This window comes from Camelina sativa, chromosome 18 (assembly GCF_030686135.1).
Source record: "Camelina sativa cultivar CO46 ecotype springtype chromosome 18, ASM3068613v1".
Classification (NCBI taxonomy): domain Eukaryota; kingdom Viridiplantae; phylum Streptophyta; class Magnoliopsida; order Brassicales; family Brassicaceae; genus Camelina; species Camelina sativa.
Window position 1 is genome coordinate 3,681,105 of NC_141897.1, and position 21,305 is coordinate 3,702,409.

The following is a 21,305-nucleotide window of genomic DNA, read 5'->3' on the forward strand; positions in this document are numbered from 1 at the left end:
ACTTTGATATGGATGCATATAGTATATTTATCTTAATTGTTTTCTTTTTAATATAATAAGATTACAATTATCTTATGTTTTCTTTTACCAAGCTTGAAAACTGTGATTTTTAATCGTTAAAATTGACACGTGTCACGATCTGATGAGTTACTAACTTTGATATTTAATCGTTAGAATTGACACGTGTTATGATCTGATGAGTTATTAACTGTGATATTTAATCGTTAAAATTGACACGTGTCATGATCCGGTAAGTTTTTAACTCTGATCTCTAATCGTTAAAATTAATACGTATCACAATCTGGTGAGTTATTAATTTTGAGGATCAAAGTTTATATAATAAGATATAATATAAATAAATCCGTGCAACGCACCTCGTAAATTATGTAACCTGAAATTTATCCTATAACTATAACTTAACTTGTCTTAGAGCTTTCGAAACAAAACACCACTCTTGATGCGACCTAGCAGCTAAGAAAAATATAGTAACCTCAAGAAGAAGAAGACGGCGTCGTTTTATAAATTATAGACGCGGGAAAATGTTGATAATTCTGAAAATTTGTGTCAAGGTTCAAAATAACTTCAAAAGATAAGGGGCTTTTTAATAAATAAATATTAATTAGTAAAAAACCACTCGAAAGCCCTAAAAAGGCCTAAACTAAACCCATCAGTCACTGTGTTTAAACCAAGCCGGCGTAATTCTCAATCTCCGGCATCAATGGCCATGCTCTCGCACCGTCTCCGGCGAGTTCTAGTCGCCGCACCTTCCTATTTCCATCGATCCTTTACTCGATCTCGTCCCTCCGGTTTTATCACTCCCGTCTCATCGTTCTTACCGAGTTCCGCGGTGAAGCAATCGACGGAATCAAATCGATCTCCGACGAGGTTGTTCTCGACGGCTCAGTATCAGTACGATCCTTACACCGGAGAAGACTCGCTCACTCCTGATAACGAAGGATGCGATTTTAATCATTGGTTAATCACTATGAACTTCCCCAAAGATAATCTCCCATCTAGAGATGAAATGGTTTCGACTTTTGAGCAAACTTGTGCTAAAGGACTTGGTTTAAGGTTCGTAATCTCTTGATTTTTTTGTTGTTGTTAATTTCGATTTTACAATGTTAAGCTTTTGTAAATTTTTTGAGTATTTATATTATTTTGTTCAGTTTGGAAGAAGCTAAGAAGAAGATATATGCAATTTGCACAACAAGTTACCAAGGGTTTCAAGCAACAATGACTATAGGAGAAGTAGAAAAGTTTAGAGGTAATGAAATGATATATGTATGTGAAAGCATTTGTTGGATGGAATTAGTATTTTGTTGACAGTTTTTGTGGTGTGGTGTTTATTATAAACAGATTTGCCTGGTGTGCAGTACATAATTCCTGATTCTTATGTTGATGCTGAGAATAAGGTGTATGGAGGTATGTTTCTTGTTTGTTTTGTGGAGTTTTTATATCTTATTGTGGGAAAGTTACGTTTTTTTGTGTTTTGGTTTTTTTCAGGAGATAAATATGAGAATGGAATGATTACACCTGGGCCAGTTCCTGTTCCTACTAAAGAAGGTTTTGATTCTTTGGAGAAGGGACAAGATACAGCTCAAAGAAGTGAAGCGAGTTCAGATCAGGGTCTAACCCCAGGAGAAGAGCTAGCTCAGATGATTGAAGTGCCTCCAGATCAGAGGAGTTTGAAGCAAAGGGAAGGAACTCTGGCTCTAGGACAGGGGCAAGGTCAAGGAACTCGAACGTCAATCCCAGGACAAGGGAAAGGGGAAGGTCAAAGAAGTCGAATGCCAATTCCAGTACAAGGGCAAAGTCGAGGTGAAGGAAGCCGAATGCCTTCATTTCAAGGGAGTTTCAAACAAAGCCAGGGAACTCCGTCTGTAGGTCAAGGGCAAACTCAAAGAAGTGAAATGCCTTCATTCCAAGGGAGTGTCAAGGAAGGCCAAGATATACGTAATCATGGACAAGGGCAAGCTCAGCAAAGTCAAGTACCTTCATTTCAGGGTAGTTTCAAGCAAGGCCAAGAAACCCCGACCCTAAGACAAGGACAAGCTCAAGGAAGTCAAATGCCTGGTAACAAACCAGTCCCTGGACAAAGACAAGGTCAAGGAAGTCAAATACCTTCTAATCAGGTGGGTTACAGCCAAGGTCAAGGACCTCAGACACCTCCATACCAAGGATTACCAAACAATTACGCTCAAGGACCCCGTCAAGGAGCATCTGTGCACTACAGCCAAGGAGCACCACAAGCAAACTGTGTCCAAGGGACGCCAGAAAATTACAACCAAATTGGCCAAGGGAATTACACTCCACAGAGTGTTGGAAACTACGGTTCTGCACAAGGAGCAGGAAGTCCAGGATTTGGACATGGGTATCCTGGATACGGGCAAGGTCAAGGAGGTCAGTTATTGTCTCCATATCAAGGGAGTTACAACCAAGGCCAGGGAACTCCGCTACCAGGACAAGGCCAAGAAGCTCAAATACCTTCATATCAGATGGGTTACAGCCAAGGCTTGGGAGCTCCCGTGCCTCCATACCAAGTAACACCAGGCAATTATGGTCATTGGCAGTTTGTGAACTACAACCAAGGACCACCACATGGCAGCTTTCTCCAAGGGCCACAACCAAATTACAACCAAGGAGGTCAATGGAATTACAGTCCACAGAACGGTGGACACTATGGTCCTGCACAGTTTGGACAGTGGTATCCTGGACCCCCTCAAGGCCAAGGAAATCAAATGCCTCAATATCAGCTTAGTTACAATCATGGCCAAGGTACTCCGTTCCCTGGACAATGTCGCTGTCAAGGATGTGGAATGCCTTCATATCAGGGTAGTTACAATCAAGGCCAAGGAACTCAAATCCCTGGGCAATGGCAAGGTCAAGGATATGGAATGCCTTCATATCAGGCTAGTTACAATCAAGGCCAGGGAGCACCAGCGCCTCCATACCATGGAAACTACAATCAAGCAACACCAGGCAGTTACGGTCAAGGGACATCTGAAGTGAAACCAGCGAATTACAATATGCAGAACGGTGGAGTCTATGGTCCTACACATGGATCAGCAGGAAATACAGGATTTGCACAAGGTTATACAGGACACCGGCAGAATGAAACATTTCAACAAGTGGATCAGAGAAATGTAGCAGGTGACTGGAGCAACAACAATCCGGCACACCCAACTGATACCAGAAAACGAAATTCTTGAACATAAGCAATTACACAGTTTGCTTGTCTCATAGCTTTTTGAAAACAGAAGTCTCCAGTTCACAGTTATTGGTCTGTATATATGTTGCATAGATGATTCCATTGTTTCCGTTACTAAAATAAAAGAATGAAGATCAGATGAGAGTTAAGCAGGAATTGTTGAAACTTGCAGCTTCTAAGAGAAGCAGATTTCTTTTGTGGTAATATACCACTGAGCCAAATTTTGTCGGTAATTTCCGAGGCACTTAGTTCACTCTAAAATTGGTAGATTCATAAGCCAGAAAATATTGGCTCAATACATAATGGGTTGGGTGTAACGTGAAAAATGTAAAATTTCTAGGCACTGATAAGATTTTCTGCAATGAAGATTAAAACCCTTACGAGATTCCTAACCAAAAACTACTTCTATAGATATGGATATGGTGCTCATTTTGATAATGTCTCTCACTCAGGATCCTCAATTTACTCTACCAATTTTCTTTATAAATAAAGTTACGGCCTTTTTACATAGTGGGTGGCCAAAATCAACGTAAGGCTGCGAGACAAACTAGGCCATGACAGGACTTTCTTGGTTCTTCTTTAAAGGTGGTAACTTTGAAAGCGCCCAAGTTGGAGAATTATTTATCCACAGTCCTTCACCGGTCTCCTTATGCTTGAAATCAGGGTATTTTGGGGTTCTCTACATATGGTTCAAAAACATTATCGGGAAATTCGAAAATGAATATAAGAGGAGAAATGGAAAGAGAATAGTGGTTTCAAAGATTCAAAGATGATATATTTACCTTGTCTAATCTGTTATCCCACCATTTACTCGGGTTCTCAACCAAGTTCTTCCAAGATTCTTCTCCTACATCTCACAACGGCTCGTTTTAGAAAAGTGAGACAAATACAAATGCCACATACCTACCTAATACTTGCTAAAAGAAGAACTTACTTTTAAGCTGGTTCAGATTTCCATTAGGTACTACAACGTCAAGCTGCGGGGTTGTATTGGACATGAGAGGTCTTTCTTGGTTCTTCTTTAATGGTGGTAACTTTGACAGTACCCAAAGAGGAGAATCAGTCATCCACAGTGCTTCGCCAGTGTCTTTATGTATGAAGTCAGGAGCTTTCACATTTGTCTACAGCGTGTTCAAAAACATAAGTAGGAAGTCAATAACGAAGATTAGAAGACACTACTTCCTTCATTCTTCAAAGATAACCTGCAGCACAATATATTACCTTAACTGACCGGTTGTCTAACCATTTATCTGGGTTCTGAACCAAATCCTTCCAAGACTCCTCTCCTATATCTCAGGATAGCTCATCTTATAAAACGAGATGATAACAAAATGCCACTACTTACCTAATACTTACTGAAAGGAGAACTTACCTTTAAGTTGTTTCAGTTTGGTGTTTCCTGTAGGGACTAAGACATCAAACTCAAGCTCATCGAGTTTTGGCAAAGCCCATTCAGGAGCTGTGGTGAGCCACAAAGAAAAACCACCAACCTTCCTCTTGAAATCAGGATGTTTTGGCTTTACCTAACCATGAGAAAATCGAGAACCAAAAGATTAGTAGTAATCAAACATATCAACTAACATGACTGAAAGAGAAAATGAATCATAATCAAAGTGTCTATACCAATCCGTTAGCTTTATTCCCACGGTGATCCAACCACTCTTTAGGATTTTCAATAAGGTGCTTCCACGAATTAGAGGTTTCTTCATCTATGACTTTAACCTTTTTAGATCTTGCTAGAAAGAGAATATAACACAATACGTTAACTTAAATGTCGCCAATCCTTGTGTAAAGACAAAGAGAATCACGTTGACCAGAACACTATATAAAGACTTAATCATGACATAGCAGAGTCACTGGTTGAAAGATACAAAATAATAAGGACATATAAACATACCGGGCTGTCTCTTCGTGCTGGTTACTTCTTTTTTAGGTGGTGAGATCTTCTTCATAACTTCTTTTTCAATACAAGTTTCAGCTTGTACGAAGTTAAGACTCTGAACCATAACCTGTATGTAATGAACGAACTTCATAATATTATAGATGAATCCAAGAACATGAAACAGATTACAAATCTAGTCTTTAGAACTGATTCCATCAACTACAACAACACTCAATTTCCTATATAAAACTCACCTGAACATTGGATTGAGTATATGTAACATTCGGAGGAGGTGAATCAATAAACAGCTTCCCAGAAATATGAATTCGATCCTCTTTCTTTACATGTTGAACTGCGATTTGAGCTAGATCCCCTTCGAATATAATTGGAATCCTGAACAAAAGTTTCAAACTTTTGATTAATCTTAAGCTAAGTTCCACTATAACAACAACAACACACTCATGCTTTCAAAAAAAGGGTACCAGAAACTAGATGATTTTGAACCCGAACGCTGAGAAATCACAGTTCCAGCCCAGAATTTACCATCGGAGCAAGGACCGAACTGAACAGGTTGCTCGACGAATCCAATTCGAAATCTCCGGCTTGTACTCAATCTTCTTCGGCGGAGTCAGTTCTTTCTCCTCTACGGGGGAAATAAGCGGCGGCGGTTTCGCTGATGCTTTAGCCCTAGGCTTCCTTCCTCCTCCGGTTCCGATGACGGTGGCTGAGAAAGCGCGGATTTGCTGCGAGATCACCCATTTTTGAGTGGGGAGCTTCGCTGCTTTCGAGTGGTAGAGTGAGGAAGTAACTACTCTAGTCAATGTTCTAGAGATTAAATTCATAGTTTCATACTAAAAAGGGAGAGGAATCTGATCCCGTTTACGAGTTCCGGTGATACTGTGTTGCCGGAGAAGGAGATGAGAGAATCGTGAAGATAAGAGAAGAAGAACAAAAAAAACCCTAATTTTTTCGGGCGCCAAGGGTTTAAGGGAAACAAGTAAAATGGCTTCATAATAGGCCTTAAAGGCCCAAATAATTATACTGGGCCTTGTTTTGTCTTTGAAATCATAGTTAAAGAAATTGAGAAACCAAGAAAAGTTTTGTCACCGGAATAAGGTTTTTGAATCTGATTCTCTCAACAACTTCTGTTCTATTATGATCGATCAGGCAAAGAACAGATGTCCCAAACTTGGCTCCAATATTACAAATTTTGTGGAGTCGAAAAGGGAGTGACCTGGCCGATAGAATAGCAAATGAAAAAGAACTTTCATTTACAAATCATGACCCTAATTGGGTTTAAAACCTACCTATCTTTGTGAGATTAGATAAAGACTTTGAATCGTTGCTCCATACACTTCATACTAAATAGTGCGTACTAACATTTTAATATGGAGTGGAAGGGATTGTAGTATGGAGTAATCATTAGTATGCACAACACCATACAATAGTATGAATAATGGTAAAAATCGGACCGACGTACTATTTCCCCATCGGAACTATCATAGCTTGCCAGTTCTCCATCGATCTTTGATATTTTACCAGTTCTCTTTCAGACTTATATGTTCGGTCTATATCCCCCCGAATCCATACTTCTCTGCTTATTTTCCCATAAGACTGGGTTTACACGGTTTTGGTACAAAACCCGATAGAAACCCATGTTAAACCGGTGTGAAATCAATTTAGAACTCGGGTAACACATACAACTCGACCCGAGTTCTTCTTCTTTTATTTTAAAACGAAAACCCCCAAATTGGCAAATAAGAACCCTAAAAATCGAAATTGAAAAAGAAAACTCTCTCTATTTCTCTCAAAATCATGAGCAATATCTTTGGATCTTCGAGCTGTTCGACAAATGTCCGCGAAAGAGGAACAGTTGTTGGTGTACCTAAGAGATGTTGGTGTGGAGAAGCAATTGTGGCCAAAACATCCAAATCCGACCATAACCCAAATCGACGATACCTTCGGTGTGTGTATGCAGCTGGAAATAAGGTAATGATAATCACATTTATGGTGTAGCTTATTATTATCTCGGTTCTAAACGATAACCAAATCAATTGTCTATGGTCTAGATTATGAATGACAATCACGTTTTTAAATGGGTCGATGAGGCTTGGTTGGATGAGGTGGATTCAATGAAAGAGTTCATATCAGAGACAATGAAGGTTGAGAAGAAGATGCAAATGGAGCTTGAGAAGAAGATGGTAATGGAGCTTGAGAAAGAGATATTTGAGAGGATTGAAGATGTAAAAGCTGAATTCAAATCAAGGATGAATAGGATGATAATTGTTTTAGTATTTGGTTGTATGATCATCTTTGGTCTAGTTAAGCTAATATGATGACATTGTTAAGTTGTTAAGATTCAATGTTAAGCTAATATGATGACATATTTGGTTTTTTATGAGACAAAATAATTCAAAAGAAGAGATGTTAGAATTGTTCAAAAGAGACCATACAAATTTGTTCAAAAGAGTAGAACATCAAGGATTAATAATAAGGTTCAAAAGACACATAGACCATACTAAGGCAGAACAACATATGTTCTAAAACAGGTCATAATACCAAAAAAAAAAAAAAACATTTTGCCTTGTGCTAATCCTCCACAATCATCCATCAATTAGTTCTCTTGAGTAAGACAACCTTGAGTAGATTCCACTTGAGTTCCACCCTAAAAATTTAATCAAATATTAGAATCAATTGAATGAAACAAAGAACAACCATCACATTAGAAAGTATAACTAACTTGTGTTGTATTCTTCTTATTCTTCTTCTGGTGGTACCTACAATTATAATCAGTTGCACCACATATCCCACAATGCATGATTCTCTTCTTTTGTTTTGGTTTCTTCTTGGTAGGTGACTCATGAAGACCTTTCTTCCTCTTCTTGTCGACCTTTTCATCATCCGGCCTTGGTGGTGGATGCACACTTTCACCTCTAGTGCAAGGCCAATAGCGTGGACCTCTTTGTGGAACAATCCCCTCCGTGTAATTTTCCTTCCACTTAAAAGTTCAGAACCATTGACACACATAGTCTTCAGCTTCCAATGTCTTCTTGAGTATCAGTCCATAAGCATGTTCACAGGGGATTCCACATATCTGAAACTTCATGCAGGTACAAGTCCTTTCATTTAAATTGACTCTGTGTTTGTCATATCCCACGTAAACTTCATAAGCTCCATTTGTGCTGGGATGTACAAAGCACAGAGAAGCTGCCTTATGCTCTTCAGCCAAGAAACGTTTCACATATGGAGTGCATATCCCTGACAAATACATGAATACACATTAAACTTTAGAATTCAATACAAAATAAATGAAAGATAGAAGAAGTGTAATGTTACTAACCTTCGTGTGAAGAGATGTAGTATATACCTTCCACATACATTTCCCCTTAGCACCAATACACTTAAAACCGATTCTATCTCTATCGTACCTGTACTGCTTTAGGTTACAACCGCTTACCAGCGCATAATCGAGAACACACTCCTTAAAAGTGATTCCATTGTAGAAGCTTTTCCCTTTGAACATTGAACCGTCACCATGAACGATGGGTGTCCCCCTTCTCGCAGCACCACTACGAACATGTTCCTCAGCTTCATCGTCACTTTCTGGATACACGTTGTGACGAATCGATTCCTCCGCATCCGTGAAATCTGTCGCAAACTGGTTGATATGAAATTCATCCCGATCCTCAGCTTTTGCGTCGAAATCAAATCCAAGAGGCGGATTAATATGCGAACCGGCAAGAGAGAAGAAACGAGAAGAAGAAATGTGAAAAAGCTAGGGTTCGTCGAGGCTCGAGAAAGGGGAAAATCGATTTGGGGATTTTTTATTTTTAGGTTTAGTTAGGTTTAATTATGTAATCGGGTTGTAATTCGGTTTAATTTGGTTTCATTTGGTTAATAAAGTCCGATTGTTGGGTTTGTTTGAACAGTAAACCATAAAAACCAAAACGATGGGAAAATAGGTGGATAAGTTAAAGTCCGATGGGAAAATAAGCAGAGAAGTATGGATTCGGGGGGATATAGACCGAACATATAAGTCCGAAGGAGAACTGGTAAGATATCAAAGTTCGATGGGGAACTGGCAAGATATGATAGTTTCGATGGGGAAATAGTACGTCGGTCCGTAAAAATCAGATCATAGTATGGAGTGGTGTGTACAAAGATCATAATTAATAATAATTATTACAAGATGTATTTAGAATTATAAATCAAAATTTATTATTTCGATTATCCCATAACATAGAGTTCAACAAAAAAAATTGCTTTCTAAGATTAGAATTATAAGTCAAAAGCTATTATTTTGATTATCCCATAATAATATTATTTTGATTATTGAGATAAATGGTTTATTCAAAAAAAAATTAAATTTCTAAGATTGAAATGGGCTCCAGTTTTTTCTTTTGGGAATTTTATTTTGTAGATTTTTAATACTTATGAATGATGATATGTATACACATTTTTCAAAAGTACAAAGAAACACAAATTTAACCAATGAGAACAAAGAATTTGGATCCAACTAGTTAAGAATCATGTTTTAATCCAACTTTCACTTTTGGTATGGAGTTTGTATGGAGGTTTTAAGGAGTAAACAGAAAAAATCGGACTAATAGTACAATTTCTATAGTAAGCAGTTTCTTTTTCAATTGCAGACCAGTATGGAATAGTGCATACTGGTCTAGAATTGTGAATGGTGAATTTACTGTGGATTGATCCGATCTAGTCTGGTTCGGAGCAGACTAGATAACCATATTCACAGCCAAAGTGTAATTTTGGTTTTGAAGAACCAAAAATAAAATAAAAAATGGGCTCATGAAGATTGTTTATTTGTTTTAATTTCTTTTCCTTTCCAACATTCTAGTATTCTACACAATTCTAATTTAAAAACACAACTCAAATTTTACCTTGACCAATTCAAAACAGAGATTTTAGCTCAAAAAAAAAACTATGGAAACGTAATCATCATCTTATGGCTCACAGCTCAGTTTGTTTAATTTTATATGCATAAATACATACATATATATAGAGAGACGTATATATATATAGTTGTTCAATATTCTTACAACTTTTGTAGATAATAAATATAGTATATGATTTGATTGATTTCTACAAACCTTGCTACGCAAACAAGGAACAAAAAGCGTTTTATGTTTTCCAAGACGTGTAGAGGAACCAAGAATAGAGAAACCATGACGTATAACTATTAAATTAGGATTTGATATGGTTTTCAACTCAAAATCGTGGACATATCTTTAATATCATATTAAATTATGATTTGATATGAGCTTCCAACTTAAAATTAATTGGCAATGAGTGAAGAAACTCTAATTTTTTATATATTACTTCATTTTTTCATCTCTTCACATCTTTTCCATGTGAGATATTTTACATTAACAATAACGTTTTAATGTTTAAATATGTTTTGAGTTGATCTTTTAGTTAACTTGTCCTTCACCCGTACGGTTCAAGTATATCGCGTGGACGAGAAGATATCATCTATATTGTGGTTAAATAAATTTTAAAAAATTGAAGCAAAATAAGACTAACATCTAAAGTTTGTCTTGATGTTATATATATTATCTGAAGTTTATCCACTTATACATAGTTAACCTATAAAGATACGAACTTAATGATTCTCTACTATATATATGACGAACTCATGAATGGTTGATTTTGTAAAATCAAACTTAGCAACAAAACAAGAGTTCAACGAGTATTTGATTTTTACTCTAGCTAACCGAACAGAGACAAAACCGAACAGTACGACGTTTGTTACTATTAAAATTACACCCTACTTTTCTCACGATTATTCTGCATGTTAACACACTCGGAATTTCAAAAATGTTATTATTTTAAGCCAAAAAGATCAATCAAACAATACAATAATATTGAATGCTTTATTCTGAAATGTGAATGGACTCTAACAACAGTTGATGATACCATGTTGACTTATTAAATTTGATTTCCACATTCAAGTACTAGTTCGAGATTTTGACCATATGGTTTGAAACATATTAATTAAAAGTTAAAAAGTTTGCTGCTTTATAAACTTTAGTGATAAATTAACTAAACAGGCCTATATCTTATTCATTGACTACGGGGTTTTAATATAAAATTGACCCTTCTACTTTTAATTTGTGTCATTTTACTTAGTGCAACAGTACTTAGCGTGTATTTTTTTATCTTAAATTATGTTAATTCTTCCTGATATATTTTCAGCACCTCAAATAAAAAAATTATCAACAAAATAATCATTCATCTCTATAGTACCGTAAAAATCATAAATGATTGCCAAAAGTTGATATTGTTGTATTTTTTGTTTGTTATAAAACGACGTCTATATTATAGTTTTTTTTTTTAATTTAATATTAACTTATATTAAAAATAACATTTTTACAACTAATTAACGGTTATTTTGAAAATTGGTGGCTGAATAAATAAAAAACAGATTAGAGCACTAGAGGCCTAAGTATGGTAGCTGAGTCATCGTTGGAAAACCTCGTTGTATCGTTGGTCACCGGCCCATTCGAAGAATCATCAACATCTGATCGCGGATTTGCTTGTCTATATCACCCACCTAACAACTCTAGCTGCTGAGTTCCGCGTGTCACCGTGTCGAGGTTCATTGCGTTCTCTCCAAATTGTGTAGATTACAGCTTGGAAAACAAACGTATTAGGAAGCCATCAGCTCGAGATGCAAACGGTTAAAAATACAAAACAATCAATTAATATAACTAATAAGTCACACCATACATTCATACCCATATATAATGTGCTTGACTAAGTCATAAGACGCTCCGTTGTCGATTTAGTACATATATACGAAGGTGTCTCATTTCTTGTTCATTTTTTTTTGTTAATTTCTTTGCAATCGTGATTTATTGTAATGTAGTTGGTCATTATCACATCTTAAATTACGATATAATTAAATTTTGGTTTTTTTACCGAACCACTTCAAAAACAAAGAAAAATGAATTAAATAAAAAATGAAGAGCTAACAATCTAAAGAAAATCGAGTTACGAAGAAATTGTTTTATAGTTTAAATTAAAATTTTATTTATACATATACTAGATAAGGATCCGCACGATGGGTTTTAAAATTGTTGAAGCAAATAAATCCTAAATCCTAAGCAAATTTTTAAAAATAGAAACAAAAAATATTTTATGAAGTAAATATTAATAATTTATTAGTTAGAGGAAAAAATCATATGTGTATTTACCTTTATACACTTATTTATTTTTTTATTTTTAAATACATTATAACAATTATTAAAATAATCTAAAGCTAATTTATACCCCATCAAAATTTTTGCCAAATACTCATCATTACAAATATTATTACTGTCAAATTTCAAGAACATTTCACAACTTATTACAAAATATATTATATGCAAAGAATTCATCAAAACAACATATAATTAAAAACCATGTACAACTTTACTGTATGTTTTACCATTAAAAATATGCTCTTACACCTAAAATTATTTTATTGTTAAAGTATGCTCTTTATCACCACCTAAAATGTCTTTTAAACAAATTAAAAAAAAATTTATGTTGCTTTACTTTCACTTTGGCATAATTATAGTTCTTATAATTACTAAAATTGTTTTGTGACATAAATTTTTTAACCATAAATTTTTTTACTCCAAAGATATTTTGGATGAACAACTGGTGAAAATTAACTACTCGAGTACAATGATTTTATGACAAATCCAATAAAAGTTTTTAATTGAGAAATTAAAAGAAAGTTAATATAACATAATAAAATTAAAAATTTGAAAATTATAAACAATTCAAAATAAAAAATTTATAAACAATCAAAAACATGATATATGTCATATTCACGTTAAAGGATCGATGACCTGTTTACTCCTCAGAAGTATCACATTGTACCAAAATTATCTAGAACTTATGACCTTGTCTCAAATCTTCTCGAATCGTAAGTTCTCAACTTATTTATATCCAGTCAAAAGTTCACATATATTTCTCTATATACCTGGGTTTAAACGGTTTACGAACCAAATCCGATAAAAAACCACATAAATCCGGTTTGAAACCAATTTTAAAACGGTGTACAGTTCTTACTTCTCAAATTTCAAAATCGATTCTCAATTACTCGATCAAGTAGCTTTTGTTTCAGTACCGGAATCATTGACATTATCCAGAAGAGAAAACTATAGATTTTGACCAGAAACATCAACCATCGATTAATCTTCAAAACTTATAATGCTACTAACTATAGAATCACTTTTGGAACATACGTATCTCCATCTTCGATTAATTTAGCGGGCTTTATATACTTGACACGTCATGATCTTTTTATTTCTTGATTTTTTAAAAGATTTTTTCTTTTCAAATTAGAAATTTGTGTAAAATTGACACTTGTCATGATCTAGTAAGTTAGTAACTTTTGAAATTGATACGTGTCATGATCTGGTGAGTTAAAAATATTTTCTTCTTTTAAAATTAAAAATTTGTGTAAAATTCTGAATTATTTTTTTTGTTTATACATGTAAAAGCTAATTAAGAAAACACGTATAATATAATTAGCGTATAATGAAAGATGTATTAGTTTGTTAATTTTCTTTTTTGATTTAGGAAATTTCTTTTTAGATATAAACATGTAATTTTTTTGTAGATTTAATGTTATTATCTTAATTAGCTGTTTTGAAAAAATAATAATTTTTGACACATGTCAACATCTCATAAGTATACTTGACACATGTCATAATCTTTTTATAATAAGATTTAATGATTAGTAAGTTTTTTTATTTTTTAAAAAGATTTTTCTTTTCAAATTAGAAATTTGTGTAAAATTGACATTTGTCACGATATAATGAGTTAGTGACTTTTGAAATTGACACGTGTCACGATCTCGTGAGTTAGAAAGATTTTGTTCTTTTACAATTAAAAATTTATGTAAAATTGACACTTGTTACGATCTAATAAGTTAGTAATTTTTGAAATTGATACGTGTCACGATCTGGTGAGTTAGTAACTTTTGAAACCATACTTTATATAATAACATACATATATATTGGAAATTCAAAAAAAAAAATCACATGAATATTAATGTTTCACTATCATCATATATCTATCATACATGATAATGTTTTATAATCTGTAAAATGAATAAATCATATAAAATCATATGTCGAGATCTTTCATCAAAAACTCCTCCACCATTACGGCGTCAAGGTAAAACTCATCACAATCCATAGTAATCACTCCATCAAAGCTACTATTTTTCAAGTATTCCCTAATAAGATCATCATCATGATCATGAGCATAATAATCATCACACCCACCATAACCCTCAGAGTCATCACTTAGTTGACCCATCTCACACGACGCCGCCGTATGCTTACCTTCCCATTCACAGGTCCCGTGACTCTCCCTGTCCACAACGTGCGTATCAATGGAACAATATTGGTTTTGGACATCACCGGAGGTCGGAAAAATGACTTCTTCAGTAACTGAAGCCGGTGACCTGAAATCTAACGTCACCGGACCTTTTCTTCCGACAAATACATCAATGCCGGAAGAACGTCCGGTGAATCTTTGAACTATGTCTCGGAAATTGCTAGGGTTTGCGTTGAGGAGTGTCGTGTGCATATTTCTCTTAGATGATCTATTATAAGATCGGCTTCTATTATGTTTTGATGCATTGGAACATACTTCAATAGAAGAAAGAAATTAAAATAAGTTAAACTTTTAATAGGTCAAATATGTACATTTAGTAGAAAAAAAATTGAATATAACTTACAAATAATTTGAGATGATTTTGATTCTGTAATCGCCCTGTTGTACATCTCGGCTTCACCAGTGTTAGTAGAAGGATCATAGTGTAGTAAACATTGGTTTGTTGTAAAGTTATTATTCATTTTTGTGTGTGTGTGTGTTTTGTTTTTTCGGTTGTGTCTTAGCTTGCAAAGACGCTATAACTGAGTGCCTGGTTCATTTATATGTGGAGGTATAGAGAGAGAGGTCGATCGTAGCTAGATTTGACTTTTACGATGGTTTTAAAAATTATTTGCATTAATTTCCATTGCTTACACTGATCATCAATATGAAGGCTTCTTGACCACATGTATATAGAAACAATCCGCGTTCAGTCTTGGTTTTATCCTATATCATTATCATGTATTACTTTATAAAGAGATAGAGGGTCAGAAACTGTAAATTGTAATCGCTTTACCATAGTGTTTGACTATTGTCAAAATATTGCAAATTTCGAATATGATTAAATAATTAAAACTAATCAAGCGTTTTAGTCGATACAATAATCTTGAACACATGTTATGATCTCTTTATTATATTTGTAGTTAAAACAATCCAAACAATATTTTCGTCAATCGAATAAAATAATCATAAGTGCGTACAGCACATATCATAATCTAATATATACTTATATATATCATCCTCTACTTTGTAAATACGTATGATACGGATACGTGTGTATATGCCCTAGCGATGTTTATACAAATATAAGACAGTATAATATAAAGGTTTGGGTGTATAGATTTTTTTCGAGGAAGCAACCAACAACGTGATGAGAACATCGATGATGATCTCCTGTAAGACTTTTACTTACTTAAAGATGCTCTCTCTTGGATAAACCGTGTCTTTGGCTCTTTTACGGGTCAATACATATATACAATTAAGTAAACTAAATAAACTTAATTGCAAAGTATGTTCTATGTAGTAATATGTAAGAAATTACAAAAACGACTATTTGGTTGTAGTCTTTTGTATTGTATTCATATTAACGAAAGAAGAAGTGAGTATTTCACTTTAAATTGTTGTTATCGATAATAATTATATACCCATAATTAATAAGATTTCATAGAACTATGTGTCTTTAGCTGTCATCTATTAGCTAAATCAGCGGTGGGATCTATATATAAACGTGGCGGTACTTTGTGTGACGAAATCTTTTATTCCACAGCGCATCCGTGATTTTGTTCTGTAAAAGAGAAGATAGAAATGAATATTTTAAAAGTTCAATTATATGCTACGAATTAATTCAAAATTTTAATTAACTATAAACAGCACGTTTCTTATACAGGGTATCATTTTTAAATTTATCACACCTGCCATTTTTGCAATAAAATTTGGGTTTATAAAATACTACTGGTGTAGTTTTTTTTTTCTTAGGAGAACCTTTCACTCTTTGCACAAAAAAAAGAGAGAAACTTTCACTATTTTACATTAATCGAGCACAAGCATCGAAACCATTCTTTTTACAACAAAGGCCGAGAGGAGAAATGTTCTTACATACAGAAATAAGAAACCAACCAACCTCTCAACTCTCAAGACCAAAATACATTGTTGTTACATGATTACAACAATAAACAACAGTAAAAGAAAAAAGAAAAAAAAAAGTAAATACAAATTATTTTCAAAACAAAAACTAGTCAAAGTCACTCCAATGTAAGGAAGAAAGGACCTTTTTTTTTACTCCTTGGTGAATTCCAAAATAGTGGTAAGTCTTGGCTTCTTGTATCTTCTAAGAAGCAAAGAAGAGCAAACAACACTAACCGAAGAGAGTGCCATACATGCTCCGGCTGCCCAGGGCGGCATTTGCACCCGCAGAACCGGGAAGAACACTCCTGCTGCTACTGGGATTGACACTACATTGTACGCCATGGCGAAAACGTAATTTAATCTGATTCGTGTTAGGGTCTTTCGAGAGAGATCGATGGCTGTTATAACGTCTTCTAAGTTGTTTCTCATCAGAACGTAGTCCGCTGCTTCTATCGCTACATCTGTTCCTGCTCCAATTGCCATTCCCACGTCGGCAGCGGCTAGAGCGGGAGAGTCATTGATCCCATCTCCAACCATTGCTACCGTGCTTCCGTCTTTTTGCAGCGAACGGATAACTTCTGCTTTTCCTGCTGGCATTACTTCCGCTCTCACATCTTCGATACCAACCTGCACTCATGCCACCAAAAGACTGTCATTTACTAAACAGGAATGGAACCCTAACAACTTAATGGCCAAACCTAATTCCAGAGATTGTAAATTGGGATTCTAACCTCTTTGGCGACTGCTCTTGCTGTTCTCCAGTTATCACCTGTAACCATTATGGGTCGAACACCCATTCTAAGGAGACCTTCCACAACCACAGCGGCTTCTCGCTTTAGAGGATCCGCGATTCCCAGCACACCAACTAATTCACCATTGTAGGCTACAATGACTCCTGTCTTTGCATTTTCTTCAAGATCTTCAACAAACTTCTCAACGTGGTCTGGGATGGTTATGGCATTTTCTGACATAAGTTTACGGTTTCCCACCTGATTTAAAGAAAATAAAAAAAACTCTCTTTAAGTTGCGAGAGCAGAACCAAAAGCAAATAGTTGTTTATATACTACGGAATAAAATCCCAACCAGAATTATCTTCTCCTTGACTAAGCACTGAATTCCTTTTCCGGGAAGAGCAGAGAAATTCGAGGTATTGAGTAACCATCCAGAGTTTTGCAAATCTTTGTTACTTGTTTCAACGTCTTCAGTGGGTTCATCAAAGAAGTGGAAATGCCGAGCATACGCAACTATAGCTTTTGCCAATGGGTGTTCACTGCTAGCCTAAGGAAATTAAGAGACAATATGAAAAGCTTCAGTAACAGTTTATATGTCATACCAATCCAAGAAGCTACGAAAGAAGATTTATCTGACCTCAGCAGAAGCAACAAGTGTGAGGAATTCTCCACGGTCCATCTCTGAGAAGACTTTTGCGGTTGTCACGGTAGCTTTCCCTTGAGTTAAGGTGCCTGTTTTGTCAAAGATTACATACTTCACTTTGTGAGCTTTCTCCAATGCATCACCTCCTTTGATCAATACACCATTGGTTGCTCCAACTCCTGTTGCCACCATAACCGCGGTCGGTGTTGCCAAACCGAGTGCACAAGGACAAGCAATTACTACAACGGATATTGAGAACATAAGCGAGAAAACAAAGTGAGTTCCGTTTTTCGGCAGCCATTCGTCTGGGTAAGCTCCAACAGCTCCACCAATTGACCTACAAAATCATTTGATTCTAGAATGAGAACACACTAATCCCATGTGTTTCGTTGTCAGAGAATAGTTAAAGCTAAGATAGTAGATCTCACCATCCTATTAAGGTGAACATTGCCAAAGTAATCACTACCGGAACAAAAATACTTGCAACCTGAAAAGTGGACAAGCCAGGGTAAATTTATTTCACTCTTAATGACTATATCACAAAGGAGCAAGTAGCAATACCAATGTATGAAAGAATTATTAGAATGTTTCTATAGTAATACTTACATAATCCGCAAATTTCTGGATAGGAGCTTTAGACATTTGGGCTGTCTCGACCAAACTAATAATCTGGCTCAGAACTGCATCAGATCCCACTTTTGTAGCTTTCATGTGAAGAGCCCCAAGCATATTAATAGTTCCCCCAATTACTGGTGAATCAACCTCTTTTGATACAGGAACTGATTCACCAGTCACCATACTTTCGTTGACGTAACTTGAACCCCACACCACAACACCATCTGCTGGGATCTTTGAACCCGGATGAACTTTTAATGTATCACCAGGTTGAATCAATAATGCATCTATCTCTCTTTCCCCTACAAGCTTTCCTCCTATAAAATGGAAGAAAGAAATGGAACTTAACTTAAGTTAAGTAGTATAGTTGAGCTTTATTTTTTGATAGAACTCAATCTCATTGATAAACGATCCTCATTGGAAGCATTTTCATTCAATATAATCATTTAAGGATAAAACAAGTAAGTACCTTTGCCTTCGATTAGTAAAATCGCTGTTGCTGGCGTAAGTTGTACTAGTTTCTTCATAGCATCCGAGGTTTTCCCCTTTGCAAGAGATTCCAAATATTTTCCCAGCAAGACAAATGTTATAAGCATGGCACTTGCATCAAAGTACGTGGGAGACCAAAATCCAGTGACAGCTCCATATAAAAGAGCCCCAACAGAGTAGAAGTAAGACGCAGACGTGCCCAGAACGACCAGGACATCCATGTTAGTTGAACCATTTCGAAGAGCTCTCCATGCTGCAACATAGAAGCGCTTACCAACAACAAACTGAATCACACTTACCAAGGCCCATTTCAACCAATCACCCATCATGAAGGGTCCGCATCTCCATACCAGTAACGCATCAAAAAGAGCAATGTGGGGACAGATTACTTGGATAAAGAAGAGAGGAATCTGGATAAGAAAACATCATTACTATTAAATGACATTAGAAAACATATTCAAGACACATGATTGTATCATAAATGGTGTCCATAAAGCATTGAAAGGAAGATAAGTTACTCACACTGAGAACAAGACTGGAGATAAAACGCCTGAACATATTCGAGGCCTCTCCAGTATCTTTCGAAGTCAACCTTTCATAAGGGCTCATAACACGCAACTTAAACTTCCCATACCCCTCTCCTTCAATCCCATCAACCAAAGACCTCGAACTAACAACTTCAGGATCAAACACAACCTCAAGCTCTCCAGATATCCTGTCAAGACGAAACTGTCTAACCCCATTCAATCTGGTAAGTATGCCTTCCAAAACCTGAGCATCAAGCTCGTTCAAAATCCCCTCAACCCTCAAAACGAGTTTATCCTGCTGATTACTCTGAACAAGAGCACCTTCAAACCCAGCATCTTCAATCGCAGTAACAATCTCATCCTTGTTAATAACATTCGGATCATACTCAACTTCTCCTAAAGAAGTAGCTAAAGCCACAACTGCTCTTTTAACACCAGGAAGATCTCTAAGAATACCTTCAACAGAGTTAACACAAGCTGCACATGTCATACCTCCAATAGTAAACTGACCAACCAAAGTGGCCTCTGTCTTCTTTGTCCCAGTACTAGTAACAGGCTCAGCCAAAATCTCAGCCTCAAATCCAGCATCCTCTATAGCTTCTTTAATATCCTCTTCCTATATAACGTACACAATATTAAATGCTCCAAATCAGAAACAAAAAAAAATCAAATCATGGAGAAATAAATAGCTTGAGAAAATCTCAAATCTCAAATCTCAATAAAACCTTGACTAAATTAGGGTCGAAGACGACATCGGCTCTGTTCTGTAACAAAGCAACGGAGGCTTTAAAGACGCCATTAACGTTCATCAAAGCTCCTTCGACGGAATTAGAACAAGCAGCACAAGTCATACCGGTAACTCCGACCTGAATCTTTCGTAAACCGGAATCATTACCTCCTTCCTCGATCTTACTCAACACATCTTCGCCATCATCATATGAATCGAGAAGACGAACTTCCTCCATATCAGAAGAAGAAGAAAAATCTCCGGTGACCAGAGTAAGCTGCAAATCCCGTCTACTCGGCGCCATGTTTTTAATTCTTTTTGGTTAATGAGATTCCGCAGACGGGAGAAATCGAGCAAATCGGAGAAGAGAAAAGAGGAAGTCTTCTTCTTCCTCTTCTTCTTCTTTCTCCTTCGACGATGAGGTTGATTTGAAATTACAGAGACCTTTCTTTTTTCCTTTATGTACAAAACAATGGAGGATTTGAAGAAATAAATAAATAAATAGAAAAAAGAAACTCAAAAAGGATTTTTTTTTTTTTTTTTTTTTTTTTTGTAGCGAGAGAGAGAGAGAGAGAGAGGAAGAAGGTGGAGAAAGCAATTTGTCAACTAAAACACGCACCTTCTTGTAATGACAATTTTGCCCCTACTCGTCTTTTTTTTTTTTTGTTGGTTAATAAATCACGTTTACGGGCTTTGTTGCTGCGATCGTCATTGTACACGACGACCAAAATCAAATCAACAAAAAGAACTGAATCGTATTTATTTATTGACAGGATCTGTATATCCAAGTATGTATTTTCGCATGTATTACATGAAGGAGAAGTAAGAGACGAAGAGGGTATTTATAAAGGAGAAATTTTTTGTTTTTTTTTTTCTAATAAAAAATATTAATTATGACAAAAAATTGTCTGTTTATAATGCATGCAATTATTTAAAAAAAAAATCAGAATGTACCGAGAAAAACAAGTTATATAAATGTTATGATTTTGCGCCAGATCAAAGATGTAATTTTTTTTTTTATTATTTTAGTTTTGGGGAACCTCTTAAACTTTAGGGAAGAAATCCGATTCCAAACTATACGACTATACCATTTATTTGTTTGATGAGTGTTTGAGAGATTTTTTTTATTATGCTTTCGTTGTATGGTATGAACAGCAGCTTGAACGAATTTTTTCCTAA

General features: G+C 35.5%; 3 protein-coding genes and 1 long non-coding RNA gene across 6 annotated transcripts; 1 reads left to right on the plus strand and 3 right to left on the minus strand.

Annotated features, from left to right (window-relative positions):
- Nucleotides 1-610: 610 nt before the first annotated feature.
- Nucleotides 611-3,364, plus strand: LOC104760486 (multiple organellar RNA editing factor 4, mitochondrial). 3 transcript variants are annotated; one of them, XM_087499353.1, is made up of 5 exons: nucleotides 662-1,071; nucleotides 1,167-1,264; nucleotides 1,357-1,422; nucleotides 1,504-2,775; nucleotides 2,854-3,364. In XM_087499353.1, the coding sequence occupies exons 1-5, from the start codon at nucleotides 719-721 to the stop codon at nucleotides 3,207-3,209; spliced, it is 2,145 nt and encodes a 714-aa protein (XP_087355479.1). In that variant the 5' UTR covers nucleotides 662-718; the 3' UTR covers nucleotides 3,210-3,364. The 3 variants fall into 3 exon arrangements, with proteins under 3 accessions (XP_010481710.1, XP_087355479.1, XP_087355478.1); XM_010483408.2 differs by having other exon boundaries at nucleotides 611-1,071; nucleotides 1,504-3,364; XM_087499352.1 differs by having other exon boundaries at nucleotides 1,357-3,364.
- A 229-nt stretch (nucleotides 3,365-3,593) lies between these two features.
- LOC104760485 (protein OSB3, chloroplastic/mitochondrial) lies at nucleotides 3,594-6,060 on the minus strand. Its single transcript, XM_010483407.3, is given in 10 exon segments — nucleotides 3,594-3,887; nucleotides 3,991-4,055; nucleotides 4,143-4,329; nucleotides 4,430-4,494; nucleotides 4,581-4,731; nucleotides 4,832-4,944; nucleotides 5,106-5,217; nucleotides 5,345-5,483; nucleotides 5,573-5,674; nucleotides 5,676-6,060. Coding segments are annotated over 10 exon segments (1,323 nt in total). The 5' UTR covers nucleotides 5,933-6,060; the 3' UTR covers nucleotides 3,594-3,755.
- Nucleotides 6,061-14,078: 8,018 nt separating this feature from the next.
- LOC104760484 (uncharacterized) lies at nucleotides 14,079-15,018 on the minus strand. The gene is made up of 2 exons (XR_015589510.1): nucleotides 14,854-15,018; nucleotides 14,079-14,764 (listed from the first exon to the last, which is right to left on the minus strand). It is a non-coding gene; the product is annotated as an uncharacterized LOC104760484 (long non-coding RNA).
- A 1,256-nt stretch (nucleotides 15,019-16,274) lies between these two features.
- LOC104760483 (copper-transporting ATPase RAN1) lies at nucleotides 16,275-20,939 on the minus strand. Its single transcript, XM_087498663.1, has 10 exons — nucleotides 20,746-20,939; nucleotides 20,125-20,582; nucleotides 19,395-20,015; nucleotides 18,853-19,282; nucleotides 18,375-18,700; nucleotides 18,197-18,255; nucleotides 17,763-18,105; nucleotides 17,478-17,672; nucleotides 17,126-17,383; nucleotides 16,275-17,021 (listed from the first exon to the last, which is right to left on the minus strand). Exons 2-10 carry the CDS (start codon nucleotides 20,428-20,430, stop codon nucleotides 16,545-16,547), a joined length of 3,015 nt encoding a protein of 1,004 aa, XP_087354789.1. The 5' UTR covers nucleotides 20,431-20,582; nucleotides 20,746-20,939; the 3' UTR covers nucleotides 16,275-16,544.
- Between the last annotated feature and the right edge of the window lie 366 nt (nucleotides 20,940-21,305).